We start from the raw sequence: 25,023 nt of genomic DNA, 5'->3' as shown, positions 1-25,023 counted from the left end.
AAACAATTGTTTAACAATTTCTCAATAAAAATATTTTAGCGAAAAATTTTCAACTACTTCAACGACAATATTTAAAAAAAAAATTCTTATCATATTAAATAACAAATGTGTCAATGGTTGTACGACTGTATTTCTACAACAATATTAAGAATATTTTACGTTTGGCACAACGAGTGGTAAGTAAAAACCATTTTTAACAATTAAAAACCAATAAGCTAAGTTAAAACACATAATTTAATAATTTTGACATAAAATAAATTATTTTTTTCAAATTTAAAGTTTTTGTATTTTCAAAAATATTGGTATAGAACTAGGTTAAGGTAAATATCATATATTAAAGGGACTAACTTCGCGCACGTTCGATAATATGGGAAAATAAAATATAATTATATATTTTATTCTCATTATTAATTGATAAATGATGTATGTGTAATTAATTATATTCTGATAATAATTTAATCATAATAGTTTTAAGAATTTAACCATCTCTCTCTCTATTATTTTTGTTTGTTTTACACGGTCCTTTTGAAAAGTACTTAAAAATGTTTACTTTTGGCTCCCCATAGTACTAACTAGATTAATTTTCTTCCAGAAACTTCCTTCAATGCTGAACATTGATACAATAATATATTTAACGCTCCACTCACAATTTAAAAGTATTTAGTATTCAGAAATAAAAATAAAAATAGAAGTATTTTTAAGTATTTAAAACACATTTTTCAAAAGTATTGTAGTACAGGTACCGATTTGAATACTTAACATGACTAAATTTCATATTACCATTATTTTATTCCCCCTAGTACTTGTCGATGAAACCACTATGACTACATACAATAAATAAAGTAATGAACATATGTACAGTTGTTTTGTATATAATATTATATTAAATAATTATAGTAAATAAAAAGTATAAATAGTTTAATTAATTGGAGAAATAATAATGTTTTTAAATAATAGTATTAATCGTAACTGTAACATACATTATATAAACGGTTACATACAATCATACAAATTAAAATAACCAGTATAAAAATTAATTAGTCAATAACTGTAAAAATGTTTCACCTTTGTACAAAAATAACAAAAAAATAAATACACTATACCAATTATCGTCCGTGTTATATAAAAAAAAAATTGTGATCCCATAAAACAATGATTAGATTATACGAGTTTAAATATTAATATGTAATAATATCATACGTGTAAATAAGTTTAATAATCTATATCTACTAGTAATATTAAAAGTATACAAAATGCAACAATGCGTCATGTTGTAGTGATTAAATTTTTTTTTTTTTCCATTATTACAATTCTTTTTTCAAACTTTGAGTAGTATATAAATGTTTTATTATAACCATGAATAGAATGCGTAACAAATAAACTGTCATCGCCACTATCAAACTGAAGGTGACAAACAACAAGGTAACCAATAAAATGTTGACAATAGTTGAGTATTTATACCATTCGTCCTTTTCGAACCCAGTGCAACTTGATGCATCTTTTAATTCCTCCTCAATATTTACATCATCCCGTGACACTTCTTCTTCTTCTGGTATTTTTTCAACACCTGAAAACAAATAAAATAAAGAAGTTTATTTTTGATTTATTAATTTATTGAAACCAATCTACATTGTTAACATATTAGATAGGTACCTAAATGCATAAATACATAATTTAATATAATACAATATATAATATCAATGTTGAAACCAATAGCTTATAATAATATAATATAGTTAATACATTATAGTAACCAATAATGTATTAATACCATAGTAGCATATAAATATATAATGTTATTTATTGCAGGATGTTATAAAGTTAATAGTAAATCAACAAATTATTAGATAATTATGTTAATATTAAATTCAACATTTTATTTAGAATTTTTAAAAAACAAAATCAATCAATTTTATTTATAACAAAAGGTTTGCTAGGTATTTATTTCCCCACTATATACTTTTTTGTTTGAGCATATAGCATATTTGTAATATTTTGGCGTATATGACTACCGGACCAGTGATTCCCACTTAGTTGTTGAGCCAAGGTGACTCTTGGTCATGGCTCACACGTCAGTTGTATAAACAAAGAATACCAGACAGAACCTTAATTGTATCAGAGCATCCATTTTTTTTTTAATTCTATTTTTTAGTAATAATCTATTAAATTACAGTTTGTGCTGTAATAAATAAAACTTGTAATAATAACAAACAATTTTCCTAAATCCTCCTAACATCCTTACCAAAAAAATACGCCACACCGGTACACGTCAACTTAGTCATATCCCTTTTGGTCAAGCGTTGCTCATCGTCATGTTCCCGCGGTTCACGCGTCCTCGGGTTTACCCGACACATACATGCGTACATGCGATAATTCTGCTAGATTATGGCATCAGGATGACGCTCGAGCTTGTCAACCACAACCGTTGCGCAACAATTTCCTAGAAATACTATTCTATCGTTGTTATAGGCCTACAATTCATTGCTGTAATAATATTAACATACGCGGATGATGTCTGGTCATTTCTCAATTCAGAAAGTGTGATTTCTTTCCTTATTATTCAATATTTTTACCTCTAACGAGTTTCTGACTCAAGTTTGATTGATATCTTCCTCTAATTAAAAATTCGATTATTGCAGTCTACGTCGCAGTACCTATGTCCTATGTGTATTATAGTTATGATAAAATATCAGAACACGTGGAAATATAATGATATACTTCACATCTCCACTATGGATCTCTAACCAATCTTTAATTTCTCAAATTGAAATTTTAAAACATCTACATAATGTTATTATGTCAAGCTTCATAAATTAGCTATCTTACACTTGTAATAATTAAAATAATAGCAATATTTTATACTAATTGATCCTGTACGGCGTTAACCGTGATAAGCAAAATAATACTTGTGGATTTAATCTGTCTCGCAAAGGCGTAAATTGGGAGGACTTAGGGGGGCTTAGCCTACTACATTTTTTAAAAGTTTTTCAACAAATTTCAGGTTATTTATTAGAGAAAATTATAAAATTTACTACGTAATTCCTAACCAAGATATCCGATAGGTATGTATTATGCTATGTTTAAGCTTCACGAATGAACTTTGTATTCTAAATTTCTAATAAAATTAAAATGGTTGAGCTATACGTTAATATTTTATAACATCAACGATAAAAAGTTATGTATTATACACCGTTAAATAAATGATTTTGAAGTTTTTATACACATCTTATATAACAAATGTTACAATAAAATTGTAAAATTTATATGCAGGGGGTGCTAGGAGCGAAGCCCTCCACGGGCCTGTTCTATGTTTATAATCTTAGCCCCCCTCCTTCTAACAAGGAAAATTTACGCCCATGGTCTTAAGCTCCGTTAAACATAAACTATACACATATTTCGGACACAACCATTTTAGTGACGCTGACCAAATATAAAATAAAAATCTAAAATTATATCCAATCATAATAACTTTAATTTTATGTACCTTATTATAATGGTAACACTAAGCATACAAAAAATATTTATTATTCACGAGTCAGCAAATATTTGTGTGGTCCCCTCTTTAAAATGCAAAATTTAAAAATTCGGGTTTAAGATATTAATCCATTGCATTATCTATGTGCTAAATTTCAGAACCATGAACGTAATATACTTGGCTGTGGATCGCTTACACATACAAAAATTTCATTTTATTAATATAAAACATGAATTATATATAAATATTTAAAATTAATTTAGCTCTCATTCACTAATACAGGAGTAGGTGGTAGGTTACAATTTTTCAAAACTTTTAAAAGAAAAACATTTTAAGTTATTGATAGGAATAAACAGTGAGTCATCGTGTGTGTATATACTATATTATAAAAGGGCATAATGTTTTCGAGGTAGGGGTGGAGGCTGTTGACTGAGAGTGTCATATGCCCCTATTGATTTTTTTATTTAATCATATTTTAGTGTCTAAAAATTTAAGAACTGATGTTGACATCAGTATATTTGGTCAAACAAAGGTATTTAAAAATAAATTATATTTTATAATCTAAGTGGAACATTTAAGTGTACTTGTATACGAGTTTAACCCCCATCCACTCAAACGGCTTCCTTTTGAATACAACTGATGTAATATTACAGACTCCAATGAAGGTGGTGAATCAATAAGTGTTATTTTTCTTATTATTATATACCCAAATACATATTGTAATGTTTACATATATATATATATATAAATATATACGAACAGATATTATGGTCCAAATGTATAAAATTATACATTATATAAGTATAAAATTCACAATAATCAATGTACATGATATTGTTATTAAGTTTCGAAAGTGTTTTTATTTTTAAATTAGGTACCTACTTAATGTTATTTTGAAAAATATTTAATCATATTATATTATTGTAGGTATACAAATAAATTTTATTTTTTTTTTTAATGTTTAAATTTATTATTTAAATTGATAAATTGTCATCGCATGGATGATTAATTCTTAAATAAATATAATATAATATACTATAAATATGCTTTGAATGTATTTTAGCGTGAAAATGTTCATTATACTTCTACTCTATACTAATATGCGTACAATTAAACATAATACTCGTGGTTTTTACGTATCATAATTGTCTATATTGTACTTACTCGGTTCATTACAGGTGGTTAATGATTCAGGTGTCTCCATTTTATTCTTTTGAAAATTGAATAAATATATTTTATTATAGCTTTGAGTCTTTTATTAGAGTACCTACTAGCTGCCTTTTCACTGTATAAGTGAAGTTCTAAAATGTCTACCGTACACTTATTGATTTTTGCAATATAAACTCAGGTTTACCATATTAACACTATAAAAATTTCGAAATTATAAAGACAAGGCACACTGAATCCTTATGCCCTTGTTTAGTGCTGACCGGGATCGAAAATTCCCGGGGATACAGAACATTTTCGGCTTAGATCAAATACGTATATGATATAAGATTTTCGATTTGAAAATATAAAAAGGTCACATAAAAGGTCTTGTGAATTATTTATTACTATAATATCACAATAAACGTCAACAAACATATTCATACGACGACACAACGTATCTCTCCATCAATTTTTTTAATTCGCTAATTAAAATGCTATATAATATGGACAAGGCCACAATGAAGGTTTAGGCCTTAATATGTCCAGATCGGGACATCATTACCGTTATTATTTCATACTTATTAGAAATTCAATATGTCCAAGAAATATAATTCGTTATTGTAAATTCGTACCTATTGTATCATTTGATAAATTATGTTACCTTTCTTTTATTGGTACTTCCCGTTCTCGTCATACCTAGCTATTTGTTTTACCTTAAACGGTGACATTTCGAATGTTTAAAATTATTTTTAAATATTAAAGAATTAAAAAAGGCGTTTTATTTTATAATAATTATTGTACTCGATTTAAATTTAATTATTATTAAAAATTATAATTTATTAGATTCATCGATTCCACCAATAATTATACAGCACATGGATCACATTAGTACCAGGTACATAATTTTATGGCATCCCATTTAAAACCTAGTTTTTTGCTTTATATTTTGAAGCATTATAACTACTTTTATAAAATTTTTTAAATAACAAGTGTGGTAGCAAGAGATTTTTTTAAGGAAATGATGGAATTATTCCCCTAAAATTCCTTACATCTCTTATTTATTTTATTGGATGATAGGTACTTAGATTTAACTTGAATATTTGTATGTATAATTTTACAAGTATAATCAATCAATACAGTGTTCCTAACTACTGATATGATTATATACCTATTTTCAATTTGTAACTTGCTTTGCTAAGCAGTTTTTACTTTGGTCGAAGAAAAATATAATTTATATTCAATAGTGGTAAATATATACAAAAATATTAGTACCCACGAGCACAGGTCAAATATACCTCTGGCTCACCATTAAAATAATAAACTCTGCACAATGTCTATAATACTAGAGATATATATAATTAACAATTTAATACAATTTGCTGAATAAACAATAAAAGACTTCGGATACGTATCCATGACACCTTGACGTGTACCTATAACATTCCCTTCAACTAAGCAATTCGTACAAACCGTGTTTTCAGCCGTCCGATAGTTTCCATCTTGTGACCGAGGCGGCCTCGTTCATATTTCCACGTACCTAATCGTCGTCTCGTAATCTTTTCGTACTCAATATTGCTGTAATTATTAAACATTTACAGATCAAATGTCTTCACCCGAAGTTAATGAACCACCAGCGGACACCGTAGAAGCTGTTGCCGACGATGGAGCGGCCAAACAATCGCCAACCGTCGATTTCCCAGAAAAGAAACGGTTGTCGATCGAACCGCTGACAGCTTTCTCGGACGAATCATACGCGTGCGATCGGCAATACGCGATCGTGCTCGCGCAACTCATGTCAGTCAAAGAACGCGACAAAGTGTATACGTGGATCGACAGGTAAATTTTCTTAATATTTGTTTTTATGACAAAAAATGTAGGTACTTGTGTGTTATAATCTCGTACCCCAGGACAAAAAACCACGATAAATACCGAATAACTTATCTAATAATAAAAATTAACTTTAATAATCTTACTTAAATTAGTTAAATGTCTATGAATTCCATAAAATAACAACTATATTACTACTGTTAACAATTTTTTTAAATTATTATTTCATATTAGTGCCTCTAAAAAATTTCATACACAGGACATTAAAAATCTTGATCTGAGCTAGACCTATCCTAAATATTTCCTGTCTGGGTTTAATTATAGTATACCTATTATCTTGAAAGAATAGAAGTTTTTGAGAGTTGATCCCTCAACGGCCTTTTGTGTGCCACTTAGTAGGTACCTATTTAGGTGTCTAAATATTGTTTAATATAATTAATTGATGGTGAGACCGGGGATGTATGTTTCGCGTAGAATAGACACGATGAAGGACAGCGACGATATGCGCGAGGAACGTGACCTTTACTTAAAATTTTTAACCGTTTCGCTGAATAACGGCAAACTAGTGCCACCATTCACCAAGGATCCGCCAGCGGGATTGCGCCCGCTCAGCACCATCGTGCCAAGATCCGTTTACAATTTCATCTTCAAGGGAAAATACAACAACGGTGACTGTAACCAGCGTCCCTCCAAGGAAATCGTTCACAAGCTCAGTCCGCCGGATGAGGTCGAGCCTAGCCAGTTCTTCGCCCGGCAGCCAGTGCCGCATAACGGTGGCCTCGTATACGCCGCCGCGTTCAGCACCAAAAAATGAAAAGAAACAAAAACACAAACCTAGTCATATTCTTGTAGTGTGTTTTATATAAATAGCGTGTGCAGAATAAATATTTCAATGTAATATACTATGGATAAATTCAATTGCTGCGTGTGTAACTGTGTGAGAAAGGATGAGGAAGGTTGGAAACACGATAACGATATTCTGAAAGTTTCAACGTCTAACTCGACTAACTCCCATAGCAATTAATATTATCCACTTTTAATTAAATTTAAGTCCAATTTCGTGATTTCATAAACATATCATTTCTTACCGAAGGTTTAATAATCATCGAGTTTATTCATTTCACTCTTTTCCCCGCATCATGCGTATACACTCATTAAAACACATGTTACTCAGTAGAGCAGTAGCGTATGCAGGATTTTAGTTCGGTTAAAGTTTTCAGTATGGATTGATCAAAGACCCGTAGGGGGCTCCGCCATGCACACCACCCCATCACTTTATAGATTAACTATAAATACTAAATAGGTATCGTATCACCAACATTTTATAACAAAATAATCCTTTCAAATTCCTATTTTTGTATTAATTGTCTTCTCTTATTCTCTTAAAATATAAAATATTTTATAATAACATATTTATATAATATATGTAATATATATACTATAAACAAAATAATAAAATAACTAAACAATATTCATTTTTTGAAGAAAAAAAACTTAATATTGTAACATATTTTTTTTTAGCACTCATATTATTTGTAAACGGTAGATTGGTAGCTGAATGCCAAACTATACATATATATTTGGGCTCATGGCTAACTAATACATTTCAGTAAGTGCTTATATAATTATTAAACTAGATAACTAAGTGTCACAAATCTCGAAATACAAATATCATATACCAATGATAAGGATAATCTACTATTAGCGCCGAACTTAGATTTTTTATGAAGTGAAGTCTAAAATTTTTGTCCTACCCAACCAATTTATATGATAACTCGCTTCACATGACATATGAGTTCGGTTTCACTGTAACATACAGTTACATTCAGCTTCCTACTGCTAAACATAGTAGAGCACAAGTCTGCTTGGTCTAGTTGGTCTAGGTACTTGCTGTCTCTCTTCGAGTACCTACTGTCGCGTACTGAAATCAAATATTTTAACTAAACAATGAATTTAAGTTTTCTAACAAATATAAACTTTAAATAAAAATATCATATTAACTTTAGAGATCTTTTGATCAACTTAAAAAGAAAAGATTAAAACCAATACAATGAAATTAAATTTTATTTTTAAGTACAGGAAATTAACTGCTAGTATAAATTAACTTAATATAGTAATAGATACATCACACATTCATTAATTAATCAGTTAATTTTAAGTTATTCATTTTTTTTTAACAAACGAGTTATAATTTTAATTGAATATCAAATAAATGTGGAAAAAAAATATACTTCTCAATGAATAATTCAGAGCTAATTCACACGAAAAGCGTTTACTATTACCATACGATTGCTATTAACTGTACATGATATGTATATGCCTTATTATATTATGATAACGCGCGTTGGAAGACAATGTGCATTCAACGCAGGTATGCAACGATAACTCAAATATCTTGTCTACGCGCTTTAGAACATGTCTAAATACACATTAGCATTAAGATGTTTAGTTGCAACGCACATTGCCACAAGTAAAAAAAGGTATAAACGCACAAAAAAATTAAATAAACAGAGGTAACAACGTCAACGCGCTTTAAACGCCTTTCACGTGAACTCTCCTTTAGAGATTATAATAATAAATACAACACAATTTAAGCAAGAGTTAGAACTTAAACCAAATAATTTAATAATATAAAATTTATTTCTATAAATTAATTTGAAAATTTCTTAAGTTATGTTTACTTTGTACAACTTGGTACACTATAACACACTTAAAATAAAAAAAAAAAGTATAATTTTAGCTTCATAATCAAAAATAAGTATAATAATAATATTTCAAAATACGGATATTTGAATTAAATTACATTTATTTTATAGACTGAATTCAATTTTACTAAAATGATTAATTACAATAATAACAAGGGAACCATTCAATTACTAGTTTTGAAAATGTACTAAAGAACAATTTTTAATTTTAATATATGCAGTAGTCAGGGTCATAAATCATTTTATTTCAATGGAGGGTGGATCTAAAAATTTACCAGCCAGCTCCAATCCACTATAGTCGACTATTAATTGAAAATCTATTTTTTTTCCTGAAAATATTCTCAGATAAATCAAGTTAAACAAAATTATCACAATAGATAATATGTAAGTAAGTCACCACAAAATTATTTTAGGATACCCCCTACCTACTTTCAGTGATTTATGTAACTGAATATGTGTATTATGTACAATGTTATGTATAATATATAGAAGTAATGTGGAATATTTAACAATAATAGCTTATAGTCATTAATAAATATGTTTTTATTAATTTATAAGCTAAATTCAACTCTATATAAACTTAAATAAAATCTGAATCTATTTTAAATTAAAAAAATTAAAATATATTAGACAAGAAATTAAGGAAGATTAAATGTTGATTATACATTTAGCTTATAAACATACAGGTAATTTTATTTCAATCTGTCTTAAAGACCATTATAAAATTATACTAAGGATGTACTTTCAAATGTAACCCATAGAAAAAACATATATTACTTCCACATTAGAAAAAAAAAAATTAAAAAAAAATTGTTACAGCTTTAGTGACATTTTAATTTTAATTTTTATTCTTTATTATTATTATTCTAACGTGGAAATTAGGTGTATAAAGTTCATTACAGTTTGTTTTATTAAAAACTGAATTCAAATTTACTTTTGTTTATGCTTATTTTTTTTAGTACTTTTATCTAATAAATCTAAATTTAAATCAATTTTTTTTTCTGAATCTTGTTCGTTTTTGAATTCTTCAACAATTTTCTTTATATTTTGCTTAACACCCGATTTAATAAATTTTTTTTTCAACAAAAATATCTGTGTTTTAGTTTTGATTTTTAATGGAGGAAAAGTATTATAATTAAATGAAACATGTGAAAATCCTTGTACTGTAGACATGACATTATGAGTATTTCTGTAATGCAGCATTTCTTCATTATCTCGGCTACTTGATCCGACAATTAAATGTGTGAAAGACATAAGCTCTTCACATCCAGGTTCCAGATTTTCTTTTTTACTGTACCTATTAATTAAGTAAAAATAAATTAATTTAAAATGATTTTTTTTACATTATATTGTTTATTATGTAAGAATGAAAAAAATTTAAAAAAAACTTTAAACACTTAAAAGTGCCATACATGTTAATGGACATTATTAATTTAAATTTATTGATAATAATATAAATTAAGAGGACGTTGAACCCACATGTGTTGTCTCTGTCTTACTAACGTACATCATAGCAAATTCGCATTCAGCAAAACACATTTATAATGTTAGTTTTAATATTAGAGTAAATTTATCTATCATATAATTTAACAGTAAAAATATTATCTAGTGAATGTCATATGCTTTTATTGATATTATAATTTTTAAGTTGTAATATTTTACATAACTATAACTCACTTAAAAAGATAATATCAATAAAAGCATATGACATTCTCTAGATAATATTCTTACCGTTAAATTATATGATGGGTAACTTTACTTTAATATTAAAGCTAACATCACAAAATGTGTTCTACTGAATGCAAATTTGCTATGATGTACATTAGTAAGACAGTAAATGTCAGAGATTACACATGCGAGTATAACATCCTCTAAATAGAATTGATTAATATTTTTAAAGTTCAAAGTAAAAGAATTTAATTCACATTTTTGCATTATTACATTAATGTAACTATTGAAAATAGTGTAAATAATGTAATATTTGTAAATATAATTATTGAGTTATCATTATTTCAATTAACAAAAAAAAAAAAAACATTCAAGGTAATATAATACTTTGTATTGTATTACTTACGTCCAATGAGCACTTAGTTGTGTAAAACGAGTTACTCCAGTTTGTGCTGCATAATTGCCAATATGTATTGTATAATTAGCATCTAAATGATTGTTTTCAAATGTATGCAATAATGTCATTGCATGGCCTCCTGGATAATTTTTATTTGATGCACTCATTAAAAATACTGTAAAAACTAAATTCCCAATAATATGACCAGTACAGAATATAAGTGCAAGTATATTTTTGAATCCTTTTGGTTTAAATCTAGTTTGCCATCTATAAACAGAAAAAAAGTTAATCATCTTACTGACTAGATAATAGTTAAGTAATAACAGTTAAGCATACATTTTATTGCAAAAGGTAGCAGTAGATACGTTTAATACTGGAAATACATAAATAATAAACCGAAGCTCTTTATGTGGTAGTATCGAATAAATCAGTACAAACATCAATGTTGGAATAAGAAGTCGCATTACTCGAATATCATACAATGCACCAAAGGGTATGAACAATAGAGAAAGTGCAACGCCTCGTGGTATTGCTGAATAAAAGTACCATAAAAATGGCTTAGTCTGATTTCATATAATTAAGAAAAAATACATACATATAATAAAATAAACCTACACATAAACAATATTGATATAAAAATGTCATCAAATTAATTATAGTTACAAACAATAATAATTATTATTTTTCAAGTTATTATTAAATAGATTTTTATTCAATATTGTTTTCTTTTTAGTAACGGTAATAATTTATAAAGGGGCCTCGCTACGGTTATTATTTAAGGGACAACATTTAGGCAATTCATAATGTCAACTTAGCTGCCCGAGACCTATGTATTAGTTGTAAATAATTATTAGTGTTAGTGAAATGCGATGTGGGTACCAGCTGGAGTACGCACATGTACATGTCAATAACTCGATAACAATAAAAATTCACTATACAAATTTTACGACAACTTACTTATTGATTTGACAAAATTAAAGTTAGTTAACATTGTCTGATCTTAATTCTGAAAAAATATTTAAATTCAGCAGAAAAATGTCTGTAGATCATATGAAACATTCTGGTTTTAATTTTAATTTTAAATTTAATATTATAATATGAAAAAATTCACATTTTCAAGTTTTTATTACCATTTCATTAGAATATAAGATTTAATTTTTACAAAGTATTCTGCATGATCTATAGACAATTTTCTGTCGAGTTCAGAATTTTTTTCAGAATCAAAATCAAACATCCTAAACTAACTTTAATTTTGTCAAAACTTTTCGTTTTTTGAGCTCAAATTGACGGCAGTAGCGAGGCCCCTTAAAAATTACAATCATATTTTAATTACTTTAAACTTTTATTCACAAATTATTTTTAAAAAGGATACACCCCATTCACTGCTTTTATTGAGTACTGTATTAAACCATAAAACTTCTCCTTCAGGCCATACTAGGCGACCCCAAAATATAGAGTCTATGACAATACTTGTAGTCAATACAGTTATGGCCGCCAAAAATCCAAGTTTTAATCCCCTATAATAATAAAAATATAAAATGCAAATAATTATATAAACTTTAATTCAATTCAATTAAGTAGCACGTACCTGAATAGTTTAAGACGCTTATACAACAATTCCATAAGTATAATAATACCTAGATAAATGACTAATTCTGAACGGAAAATTAAAACAGCAATCGCCGAACTCCATATTAATAAAATATGTTTTCCTCTAATCCAAGAACTCAATGCTACCATTACTGTATCCCTAACGAAAAAACCAATATAATTTAAAATTTTTCAACAAATATAATATTAATTTATATTAAAATAGAAAGTGAAATATATAAATGATTATTTAACAAATATCAATACTCTAAAATTGAAAATTAAAAACATGAAACAATACATTTTAAATATTCATTTTTTATTTTTTGTTTAAAATTAATATAACATACTGATTTAAATTGTATAGGTAAGATGAGTAAATATTTAGTTAATAATTAATAAGTAATTTCAAATTTTACAACAAATTATAATTGATAAAACTTTTCACATTATTAAAATTTATTTATACTCATATATAATAAATACATACATATCATATATATTATAAATTTTAAACAATATTTGTAGACTGTATTATGAAAGTCATTACAATGCTGTAAATACAAATATTACATAACAGTTTTACTATTACTAAGTAAATACTGACCTAAAGGAAATGCCATGATATTAGGGAGTGGACGACTGGAATAAAACATCAAATGATACTGTGATGCTGTTAAGATTATAAACCAATTTCCAACACCATTTCCAAATACCTTTGATATACTTTTATTAAAATATTTGATACTTGTAACTACTACAATACCTAATATTGCACGAACTGTAAATTAAAATATTAATTAATTTTAACATACAACGTAAACATATAAATCAGTGCTTCTAAAACTCTTTTGTCAAGGGGCCCCCATAAATTTAATGTGAAACAGTCATGGCTCCCTTAATCAAAATAATTAATTATTTTATGGCCTACCAGGATTAGGTTAGATATATATTATATATCTTACAGCCCACCAGTCATATAGCCACGGCCCACAGTTTGAGAAACACTGATATAAACAAATAATAATTAATATTCTGATAATTTTACCTAATAATTGACTGAACATTTTGTTGAACTGAAGATATTTAAAAACAGAGGCAAATGGAAATGACAATATCGATATGAACAGAGGACCCAAAAATGTCCTAGGTACAACACCAGGAAATTCTAAATGATCATACTGAAAAAAATAAATTATGTTTTACTGTATTTGTAATATAATTATTTAATAAGTTTTATATTATAGGCACATACGTGTATATGTTGTTAAAATACAAAAATATAAATTAACACAAAATGGAAAAATTAATTATTGATATTGGAAAAATATTAACTTCTTGTTTGAATATTAATCAATATTATTTTTTAATTATTTCGATAAAAATATTTAATAAGGTAAACTCCTTTCTAAACAAGAATATCATATCACCCATGTTAAATTGTAAACATGATTTTTTTTTCATATAATTTAATATTTTATTCAATTAAGATTTTTCAATCGTAGCCATAGTTAGAATATTATTTTTAATTCATTTTTTTTTTTTTCATATTATCTAGAAATTGTTGTTTTAATATAAGAAAATATTTAATATAATATCAAAAAAGGTTTACTATTTTAATTCAACATTTTAAAAAGTCCTTAAAAGATTTTCAAGATAATTTAAATCAATACACAAAGATTTCTAGGATTTTCCAACTCAGTGATACGTCCTGACCAAATAACGCGAATAAGGGATTTTGGGCTTGGCAACTTGACACTTAATAAGATTTGAACATCAAAACATTCACACCGGCGAACACAACAAGTTTTTCGACAACACACACCTGTGATAAATTACTCTTCAAGTACAAAATGTCGTGCATTGCTTGCATGTTGAAACTCTCTTCGACTTTGGTAAACGGGCAGAGAACCAAATGCGTCGCCGAGACGACGTACAGTAATTTGTCCATGACCAAATATTTATGTTGCGCTCACAACGATCGCGGAACGTTCATTTAAACATGAACAGATAGACGATTACAAGCTCAAACGCACAACAGTGCAATAATAACAATAATACGAAATAGGCATACAAAATCGGAAAGAAAATATTATAACTTTTTTTTCAATATTTTGATAATGTTCAGATTCAGATTTCAGAAATTTGGAACTCGTGTTATCAGTTTGTCGGCGAACGTGTGTTATCGGAATGGAAATGTCAAGGGGATTGTAAAATGTTGCCGCTTATTTTAACGGTGGGCAATGAACCAAAACTACATAATATTATTATTGTCGTCCTCCGGCATAATAATTTGGACCAAAAAAAAAAAAAAATAGTGGTAGTGAATTAACGGAAAAGGTTCAATAATTTTAATATTTTGAGTGAAATAACTACATAACTGAAATTGTCAGATAATATCAGATAATATCAGATGTATAACGGCATACATCGGGTGGGACTTAGCCAAGTCAACGGGGGGCTCCCCTAAAACACGAATCAAAAGTTAATAATTAATATAATTGTCTAAAAAATGTCCATAGAAAACTACTATGCCCATGTCTTTATTGTTATGTAGAATTATTTCTATTAGAATCTTAATAAAATTAATTGAAATACAATAGGATATATTTACATAGACGATAGACTCATTGTGTATAGCAAACACACCATAAGTTATAAGTTGCAAACAAAAAGATTGCAAAAAAATTAATCACACTGTCAATCTTAATTTAAAAAGTAAGACTAAAGAATAAAAATATATCAATAGTGTATAACGGTTCATAATCTAGCAAGTTTATGATATTTGATGTTTGCAGTGATGGGACTATGCCGGCGGAATATCGTAACTTTTCCGAGTGGGCCGCTGCTGGTGTGCAGTCGGCTGTTCATATAAATATATTATTAATAAGAAGTATTGTTGTTTAAAAAAAAGAAATTTTATTGAATAATATTGACAAACATATAATATAGACAACATTGACATTTTTAAAAATAAAAACTACTTATTAAATAAAAAACTATTATGTACTTTTTTTCAAAATTTAATATTATATTATGTTTTTATTAAGTGCAAAATATGAGTTATTATTTGTTTATAGTGATTACTAATTAGTACCTAATTATACATTAATTTGAGGATAAAATGTTCCATAAAACTTCAAAATAAGCATACGTTTATAGAATAAATAACATTACATAAAAATATCCAGGACGAAACAAAATTGAGAGCTAATCAAATGATTTTTCTAGTCTGAATTTTTTCCACAGTCCGCACTGTAATATTCAAGAATGATGGATGTGAATGTTAAAAATATAGTGGTCGACTACATATAACACTATTGTGTTATAACTATTATAAACGATAGACATAGACTGACAGACTGCGGCATGTATATGACATCTTTCACGACAAGAATTTTCGTGTATAAAATGTTCGAGTGCACTATAGTTAAATTCGTACTGTGTACCCGTAGATTCGTTCGGCACTCGACCAATGTAATAATAAAGGTTGATAAATCATAAAGGCTTAAATTATAGCTTAGTTAGCTTATTCATCGCTTGTTCAACATTCGCTACTGGCCACCCGTAAATACAGTAATAATAAGTTACGAAAACGTTTGTCGGCATAGTTCTGTAACTATACTCATTAGCTATCTTTTACTTTCTGAGAAGTAAATTCGACCAATTTGATCAAAGTTAAAGGCCATCGCAGAGGTTATCGTCATACATAATATGTACAATATATGTACAGTGCTACAACTACAGTATTACACTATAGTACTAACTACTAAGTATTGTATTACACTACTACAGATATACCTAGTCTATATACTGCGCACTGCAGCATAGCGTAATACCCATTAATACCTAATATTATATAAGTCAAACGACGGATATAAATACATATTATATACACAGAGAAAGCACGATTTACCAAGCATGCTGCATGCCCACACTAATTATTTCCTTTAATTAATTAGTAATTACTAATTACTAATGATTTTTTCTTGTACTTGGTACTTGAAGTGTGATTTTATTTAAGGTTCTGAACGAAGTGAGGAATATATTGATTTTACAATGATGTAATGTTTTATTTTTATTTTTATTTTTGTGTCTGTCATCACGTTTTGAAGTAAAAATAATGGTTTGATTTTTAACTTCAGTCCCTATTTAAAAAGTAAAATGAATCTAGTTGGTTTTTTTTTTGGAGGGGGAGGTCAAAATTCCCCGTAGTTTTCAAAAGCGACACAAAAAACCCTAAAAAAGTAACGGAAAACAAAAATTTTTATGCATAACCAGTTTTCGACAAAATCGATTTTTTTATTTAGCTGTAACTCAAAAACGAATCATTGTAAATACTTGGAATTTTCACCAAATGCTTATATTAGCGTTATCTATTGACGAATAAATTTTCAAAATATTTTGACATTTTTTAAACTATTTATAGTCGATTAAAATTTTTGATTTTTTTAAGTTTTTTTTAATGCCGATAAAAAAATTTTAGCTTTTCAAAAAATGTTTTAAATTTAATCCAAGATTTATAATAAGTTTTACTTATCGTAGTAAAAAATAATCAAAAATCATTAGTCACAATTGTTGTTTATAAGCATTTAAAGTTCAAATGTTTACAAAATATGTAAAAATTGCGAAAATTTGCAAGAAACTTTGATATTGAAAATTCATAAAATTTTTTATTATCCATATTATCCATCTCTACTACACACTAGACGCCAGAGCGATACCCACTTGCCCACCCTTTTTTAAATTATTTTTGGAAGTAATTTTATTTAAATAATATTTAAATAAAATATCTACCACCTTTAAGCACGTGCTTGTGGTGGTTGTAGAGAGTTATATAACAAATTGTGAACAATTTAATTATAAATAGAAAAAGCTGACAATATATATAGCTGATATTATATTATATTTTAATGTTGTAGGCAATGAAATAAGATATATTTATGGTCGTATCCCATTCGGCTCCCATTTTCCTAAGCGGCTCCCATTTTACAAAAAAAGTAAATTCCCAAACGGCTCCGGTGGTATTTTATAACATAAATTCCTCCTCACTTCATACAGACTGTCTCAACTCTCAATAGAGGAATGGTTAAAAATGTGTTGGCGAACACTAAATAAATTATAACAATTATATAAAAAGCATATACTATCGTATTATTGTGAATTAGATTTAAAAGTTAAAAAAAAATATAAAACATATATGTATATATAAAAATATTAAAAAAAATCAAAAATTTAAATTATAGGTAAATTTTTTTGGCACAAAAGGCATATATACGTTACCTATTATTCTATTAATATAGTAGATCACGACGGTCGGTAGATCACACGTTTTACCAACTATGCTTAGTACCTACACAATAATTAATTACCTAAGTAAAAAACTATTAGTTCGAATATTGATTTTGATTCTTCAAAATTTTCAGAAAAACATTACCTACTAAAAAATTGACAGTAGAAAAAGAGAATCTCATGTGAACAACATAGGTTTGAATCTCCACAGAATAGATTCTCTTCAGTATTACAAAAAATCTCAAGGCTTTGAAAATACGGACTTTAGATATATTTAAAAATAATTCCAAGGATAAGATTAGTTGCATTAAAGAAAAAACATCATGCAAGCTAAACTACATTATTGGAGAAAAAAGAGGATTATATATAGCTGTATGCTAAGTAAATATTGCATATTATTATTTCTGATTTCATATAAATAGATAAATACGATGAAAAAAAATTTAATAGTTCCACTCGAAAAAAAACATTGTTCAGAATAATTTCATTGCGTAGAAAATCGTAAGACGAAATTCTTGGTTTTTTTTTTTTTTTTATCTATGGGGGTATATATAAATACTGATATTCGAAAAATTACGAATTATTTGTTAAATTGTATTTAATCAGACCGATAGGTAAGCATTGAAGTTTAAAAATATTGTTCGTAAATTATTGTATTTGTTATAAATCATAATGTTATATCTATATAGGCTACAATTTATTGTAATATTTTAAAGCGTTCGATCGACACTGACCGCCGAGTATCATTATAATGAATTAATGAACAATTTCTATGAAATATATTACATACAACCTATATATATATATATATATAGCACATTACGGTATATCGTATGTTATCGATCGTAACCATATACTTACGAGCCGCGCCCGTTATTCAGTTTCACACACACACACACACACGTCGAGAAAACGAGCACGCCCGATGATAAAAACGTAATCACCGTCGCTGTTGATAAGATAACGCGTGAATTCGTAGCAAATCACTTGGCTTATTATGATAAGTAATAGCAATTACAATATACTACTTTGCGTGTGTGACACGATATTCGTGTGTTGTTACACGGTCGTTATAATAATAATTGTCGTTAACTGTAAATAATTAGATGCACGACATTATATAGCGACGATGCCTAATGTCGTGATCGACCGATTCGCGTCTTACGGCCCCTAGTCGGTTTCCTGCACGGCGCTTTGGGTGTTTGTTATGGAGCAAAATGAAAGACATCCTCGACCTGTTGACAGATGACAGGATTGTTTACTATGGCGTAGTGGCCATTATTTGTGTACTTCTGTTCAATTTGTTCGTTTGGGGGTAAGTTGCGAACACATCAATGCACGGTTTGATTATGTCTGTTCACTATACGCTAGGTAGGACTTTGAAAAATCATTTCAATCATTTCATTGGTATTTGCAATTTTTGTTCATTTATTTGTTTTTGTCCAATTTACTACGAGCTGGCACAGAAGCATGTTCTTGTCATTATAATACTGTTATTTATTTGAAAACATTCTTTAATCTTCAGCTTGTATTTATCAAGTTACTTTTAAATATATGGTAGCATATATAAAACACTATGTCAAGATTAAAATATTGTTGTCAGCACAACTTTATATGCATTTACTGTTTTCCAACAATTGATAAATCATTTATTTTACATTTTTTTCTCTTAGAGGAAGTCAAAACAAATGGTGTTATCCTTTTGTGATTCATGCTCAACATAGTAAATTTGAGTATTGAGTACAATAAAACCAATATTGTGTTGGCTTAATATTAGAGTGAACTGATTAATTGTTTAAAATTAAGTTGAGTATGTCACATTTGTTATTATGTTGGCTTTTTACAATATTTCATTATAATAAATGCTCATAAACTGCAGAAGGATTTTAATCTCATAAAACATAAATAATGTTCTTAACTTTGAGTTATCAAATCAATTCAATCTATTATTAAAGCTTACAATACAAAAGTAGTTCTGCTAAACAAATATTTACTATTTTGAGCGTGGATTGGATGGAAAAAAATAGGGTGGTGGAATTTTCTTAACATATTGTATAATCTAAATTTTGATAATTAAAATTGTTTGTCTTATAAATCTGCATATGTGTACAATTTAATAAATTATAAGGCAAGGGATATTTTTACCAACTTACCTTCAATAATGCATTAGAATTTGATAGATAAACTCATTTTTATCCCTATAAACATATAAATACTACTAAAATCAAGATTTTCAATCATTTGTATGCAACAGGTTTTTCTAGTCTAACTTAAACGTTGAAAAATAATTACAAGTTATTTATGTCCAACTACTATAATAATATAGGTTATATATACATATTTAGGTACTATATTACAAAAAACTAGTGGTGAATTTTTTTACTAATATTTTTAAGATTGCTACTATCAAATTTTGAGTACCTAGTTTAAAAATAAAGTATAAACTTCTCTTCTATTTTTGGCAATCAAACTATTATAATTAACAGAATATATTGTTTGCTAATATTAAAATTGTGTTATAATTATTATTGAATTTGATTTATATAAAATGTTATATTCTTATTTTGTCTAGATGTTTGAGTTTCATTATTGTTATTATTGCAATTGGTTGTGGATATTACATGTTTGATTATGCCCTTAAGTAAGTTCAATTATATTATATTTTATAATCTGTTTGCTAATAATACTTGCAACTACAAAGCATTAAAATGTATTTATGATACCCTAATGGCCTCATATATTTTAAAATATTTTTATAATTATTTTTTTATTTTATAGAAACCAAAATTTAAATACCAGTTTTGTATCAGAGAATAAATTTGATAAGACTAACAAGTATAATTGTAATAATTGCAAAAACTGTATTTCATGTGACCTACATTTAAAATGTCTGAATAAAGAAACACCTTGGAAAGGATTATTAATACCTGAACAAATTGATTCTTCAATAGATAAAGTAAATATATTTTATAGTGAATAATTTTTTATTCATTAATTTTTTTTTTTTTTTTTAGTTATTATCAAAAATCATAAATGTATATGTAGAAAGTTGGTATGAGAATATTTCAAATGATTCTCATTTTATAAAAGAAATTAAGCAAGTAATACGATTTGCAACAAGCGTATTGCTTAAAAGATTATTACAAGTTAGTGAAATAGTTATAAATATTAGTATTAAATCAGTATTTAAAATAAAATATGTAATATTATTTTACTTTCATGAAAAGATTATTTACTTTTTTTAACCTATAAAATATTTCAGTTAAATTTAGAAGATATTGTGCTGTACAAAGTAATTCCAATATGTTTATCACATATAAGACACTGCCAACAAATGGAAAAGGGTGAAAAAATTGCATACCATTATGCTGTCAGTAATCGTAAAGTTGAGATTATGTATCTTAAAAAAGTATCTTCGAGTTTACTACCATTTTTAATGAGACAAGCCGATCTTCAATGCATGTATGAATATAATTCAAATTATTGTTAAAATAAAATCCATTTCTATACTTTGTCCAGTAAGAGAATGCACTGCAGAGCAACCAAAATTAGTTTTTCTTCGCATTCCTCAATGATACCCAGCCATAAGTAATTCAGTTATGATACCATGGTGACGCGGGGAATTGTGTAGAATTGGCGCATTCTCTCGCTGGATAGACTATAAACATTAACTGTACTATAACTTAATGATTAAATTTGCTTTACAGGATATTTTATACTTTACTGCGAGAACTTCTTTCACTTTGGGTATTATTACCAATATCAGATGTAATATGTAATCCAGCCAACATTATTATTACTTGGTCAAAATTATCAAAGTCATCAATTATTAATTCAACAACTACAATATGCAAAGATGAACAAGTTGAATTTTTATCAAAATTTATTGGTGAAAATCAACATGATACTGTACAACTTGAAATGCGTAGTATATTTAAAGACTCAACAATTTTATCTGCATTTACAGTTTTTTTGAAAAGAAAAGGTGCTGTGCATTTGTTACAATTCTGTTTGGATGTTGAACAGTTTAACAAGCGCATGTTAAGACCAGAAATATCATCTCAAGAACTTGACATGCTCTATCGAGATGCTTGGGATATATTTTCTGTATATTTTAGTTCCCATTCACCAGATTGCATAAGTTTTGATCCCGAGTTAGTAAGTCAACTAAGAAAAGTTTTATCTAAAGATGTTATTAAACTTCAAAATTCAAAACCACTATATCAAGCTTATGAACAAACATATTATACCTTACAAAATAGTTATTGGATAGAGTTTCATAATTCTAATGAATATTTTTCTTGGATGTGTGGACCACGTAATATTTCAGATACTGGTTCATCAAAAGAATCTTTGTCTAATAATGAAAAAAAAGATCACGCTTCTAAACTAAGTCGCAAATTAAATAGGATTAAAGGAGCTATGAAATCAAGTACTATTTATGATGGTCAATTTGATTCTTTATCTTCTGAATGTGATCCAGAGTATGGAGAAGATTTATCTGTTGATAATGAAATCATTAATAGTGAAAGAGATTTAAGCACTTGGAAAGTAACTGATGTAACATCAGCTATGAAATTAGAATCTGGATCCAATGGTGGTCAATCATTGGTATTTTTTATTACAGTAGAGACAGTTAAAAATGATTCAATCAAACAATGGTGTGTAGAAAGAAGACTTGCTGACTTTTATACTTTAAAATCAAAACTTACTGAATTTCACGGAGTATTTGTAGATGCTCGATTACCCTCAAGAAGAATTTTATTACAAAAGACAGAAAATAATGACATTTATGTGCAGTTTCTCAATCAACTTTTACAGAAACCTGAGCTTAGGGGGTCAGATTTATTGCATATGTTTTTAACATCCATAGAAAATTTTGAAGATTCTGAATCAGCCATTGGAAGATTGTTAAGGAAATCTATGCCAATGGCTTTAAGAAAAGAACGTGGACAAAATTTAGAATCATTCATCTCTGTATTTATGGCTTCAGTTGAAACTAAATTAAAACAAAGGTATAAATAAAATATATTTCTATAACTAATAATAAATTACTGTTCAACTATATTATACAATTTATAATAAGGTTTTAATAATTTAATGATTCTGAATTAAATATTTCATTATACATCTGCTTTAAATTACAGGTATGAGTGGAAAGATTTAAGTGAACATCTTCCTGAAAGAAAATTTAAAATTGCTGAAAATCCAATTTTTGGTAATAACTTAAACATAGTTGAAGATGAAAACCAAACACCATTAGAAGAAATATCAGATCAAATAAAATTTTTCTGTGGTCCAATTAACTGCATAATTTTTTTTGGTGTACATGTATACAACATGTCAAATTCTGTTGTCCAATTAATTTTGGCCATACAATCAATATGTGGTAATATTGTTGATTCTATTATACAGCGCTACATCAGTCTTCGTATTATAAGATCAATTACACCTTCTAAAATATCAAACTTAATTGAATTATTAGAAAGTATGTAGAAATTTTGTTAATGCATAAACATTTATAAATTCAATATTATTTTTACTCTTGTAGATCTTCTATTTCCTGGAGATGATGCACCACAAAAGACTGATCATCAAATCTCAGTTGAACATTTAAAATTATTGGATAATTCAGTTTTTTCTCCACTGTTTATGTGTTTGTTTCAATGTACACAGAATTCAGTAATGAATAAACAATTATTCTACAGACTTTTAGATGTTTTACTAGCAGAAATGTTTCCAGAACTACGAACACAACTTAACGAACAATTATGATGATAAAACTTCATTGCTGTGATAATATTGAGTGATACATTCCTTAATATCAAACAAAGGTATATAATTTATATGCTTTATAGTTGTTTAATAGATTTAAAAGCCTAATTACTTGAATTTTCCATGCTTGTTTGACTAAATTATTAATTTGATTTATTTATAAATAAATGTATAGAATTTTTTTTTTAAATTAATTTAATAAGAAGTAAAATTTTTATTCTATTGATGAAAAATGGTTAATTAAATTTGACATGAGAGAAGATAATATCAATGATAATAATTCATTGCAAAACATGTATTTAAAAAAAATATTATTACCATTAGTGCATAATATATTAGTATATTTAATAATACAAACATTTAACATAATTTTAATTTCTTTTTTAAATAAACATAATAAGGCGTAATGTTAAATAGTATATAAAATTAATCCAGCAATTTGTTGCGATATTTTTATCTCAGTATTAAAAAAAAATAAAATAAGTACATGGTAGTCGGTAATTTTAAATAAAGCTCACAGTGTTAGTTTACCATTCCATTATGTATTACATTAATATTTAATTTTAGTCAGACAACTTACAACTTATTACTTAATCATTGTTATCGTTGTAGATTAATATTAATAGCTTATAAACATTATTCATGTAGGTTCATATATAATTATATATACATGTATTAATTGTTAAAAATATATTACAAATATTATAATAAAATTATATAAATTAAAATTAGTACCAAAATGTTGATTTGAAATGCAACGTTTATTTTCCATATTAGTTTAAAATTAATATTTGTTAATATATTTAAGTGAATACTTAACAGTTTTTAAGTTTTTTCTTAACTAAACAAATGAGGAAATTTTTACTCGAGTACCTATTTGCCAAAAAAAAACCTATTTAAAATTTTTATATTTCAAAATCTATCAATATGAATAAAACAATATTACAAAAATATAAATACTGCTAATAATAATTTTCCATTAAGTTAATTGAAATTTATAGTTTTGAAATAGATTAAATGTTTAAAATGTACCAAAGACATTTTCAGCAGTTATTTATTACTTAAATACGAATGTTCCTAAGCGTAAAATTATTTAGTTAAACATGGCTTTAAAAACATAGTATAATTATAGTACACAAGTATAA

General features: G+C 27.1%; 4 protein-coding genes across 6 annotated transcripts; 2 read left to right on the top strand and 2 right to left on the bottom strand.

The window, feature by feature from the left end:
* Positions 1-1,260: 1,260 nt before the first annotated feature.
* Positions 1,261-4,760, bottom strand: LOC113558627. 2 transcript variants are annotated; one of them, XM_026964122.1, is made up of 3 exons: positions 2,505-2,571; positions 2,243-2,449; positions 1,261-1,567 (listed from the first exon to the last, which is right to left on the bottom strand). In XM_026964122.1, exons 2-3 carry the CDS (start codon positions 2,364-2,366, stop codon positions 1,305-1,307), a joined length of 387 nt encoding a protein of 128 aa, XP_026819923.1. In that variant the 5' UTR covers positions 2,367-2,449; positions 2,505-2,571; the 3' UTR covers positions 1,261-1,304. The 2 variants fall into 2 exon arrangements, with proteins under 2 accessions (XP_026819923.1, XP_026819924.1); XM_026964123.1 differs by lacking the exons at positions 2,243-2,449; positions 2,505-2,571 and adding an exon at positions 4,640-4,760.
* On the top strand, positions 1,292-7,715 carry LOC113558626. Of its 2 annotated transcripts, none has more exons than XM_026964120.1 (3): positions 1,292-1,422; positions 6,223-6,460; positions 6,926-7,715. In XM_026964120.1, exons 2-3 carry the CDS (start codon positions 6,228-6,230, stop codon positions 7,263-7,265), a joined length of 573 nt encoding a protein of 190 aa, XP_026819921.1. In that variant the 5' UTR covers positions 1,292-1,422; positions 6,223-6,227; the 3' UTR covers positions 7,266-7,715. The 2 variants fall into 2 exon arrangements, with proteins under 2 accessions (XP_026819921.1, XP_026819922.1); XM_026964121.1 differs by lacking the exon at positions 1,292-1,422 and adding an exon at positions 5,468-5,519.
* Positions 7,716-9,283: 1,568 nt separating this feature from the next.
* LOC113556719 (probable Dol-P-Man:Man(7)GlcNAc(2)-PP-Dol alpha-1,6-mannosyltransferase) lies at positions 9,284-14,946 on the bottom strand. The gene is made up of 8 exons (XM_026961839.1): positions 14,637-14,946; positions 13,860-13,992; positions 13,419-13,592; positions 12,810-12,963; positions 12,594-12,738; positions 11,558-11,784; positions 11,231-11,488; positions 9,284-10,453 (listed from the first exon to the last, which is right to left on the bottom strand). Exons 1-8 carry the CDS (start codon positions 14,760-14,762, stop codon positions 10,087-10,089), a joined length of 1,584 nt encoding a protein of 527 aa, XP_026817640.1. The 5' UTR covers positions 14,763-14,946; the 3' UTR covers positions 9,284-10,086.
* Positions 14,947-19,129: 4,183 nt separating this feature from the next.
* LOC113556820 (sorting nexin-14-like) lies at positions 19,130-24,010 on the top strand. Its single transcript, XM_026961981.1, has 8 exons — positions 19,130-19,418; positions 20,676-20,744; positions 20,882-21,059; positions 21,118-21,249; positions 21,366-21,565; positions 21,811-23,118; positions 23,251-23,591; positions 23,655-24,010. Exons 1-8 carry the CDS (start codon positions 19,321-19,323, stop codon positions 23,876-23,878), a joined length of 2,550 nt encoding a protein of 849 aa, XP_026817782.1. The 5' UTR covers positions 19,130-19,320; the 3' UTR covers positions 23,879-24,010.
* The last annotated feature ends 1,013 nt before the right edge of the window (positions 24,011-25,023 follow it).

This window comes from Rhopalosiphum maidis, chromosome 3, assembly GCF_003676215.2.
Source record: "Rhopalosiphum maidis isolate BTI-1 chromosome 3, ASM367621v3, whole genome shotgun sequence".
NCBI lineage: Eukaryota > Metazoa > Arthropoda > Insecta > Hemiptera > Aphididae > Rhopalosiphum > Rhopalosiphum maidis.
This window is presented reverse-complemented; position numbering and strand designations above follow the sequence as displayed.

What these genes read in the sequence shown, in the direction of transcription:
- LOC113558627 (XM_026964122.1), bottom strand. Translation starts at nt 2,366, where the DNA reads ATGTACGCATGTATGTGTCGGGTAAACCCGAGGACGCGTGAACCGCGG. An exon ending in CGGTGTGGCGTATTTTTTTG is followed by an intron (nt 1,568 to 2,242) that starts GTAAGGATGTTA and finishes ATTTGTTTTCAG; the next exon opens with GTGTTGAAAAAATACCAGAA.
- LOC113558626 (XM_026964120.1), top strand. Translation starts at nt 6,228, where the DNA reads ATGTCTTCACCCGAAGTTAATGAACCACCAGCGGACACCGTAGAAGCT. An exon ending in GTGTATACGTGGATCGACAG is followed by an intron (nt 6,461 to 6,925) that starts GTAAATTTTCTT and finishes TGTTTCGCGTAG; the next exon opens with AATAGACACGATGAAGGACA.
- LOC113556719 (XM_026961839.1), bottom strand. Translation starts at nt 14,762, where the DNA reads ATGGACAAATTACTGTACGTCGTCTCGGCGACGCATTTGGTTCTCTGC. An exon ending in TGAAGAGTAATTTATCACAG is followed by an intron (nt 13,993 to 14,636) that starts GTGTGTGTTGTC and finishes TATTTTTTTCAG; the next exon opens with TATGATCATTTAGAATTTCC. An exon ending in AAGCGTCTTAAACTATTCAG is followed by an intron (nt 12,739 to 12,809) that starts GTACGTGCTACT and finishes TTATTATTATAG; the next exon opens with GGGATTAAAACTTGGATTTT.
- LOC113556820 (XM_026961981.1), top strand. Translation starts at nt 19,321, where the DNA reads ATGAAAGACATCCTCGACCTGTTGACAGATGACAGGATTGTTTACTAT. An exon ending in TGCTTAAAAGATTATTACAA is followed by an intron (nt 21,250 to 21,365) that starts GTTAGTGAAATA and finishes AAAATATTTCAG; the next exon opens with TTAAATTTAGAAGATATTGT. An exon ending in GAAACTAAATTAAAACAAAG is followed by an intron (nt 23,119 to 23,250) that starts GTATAAATAAAA and finishes TTTAAATTACAG; the next exon opens with GTATGAGTGGAAAGATTTAA.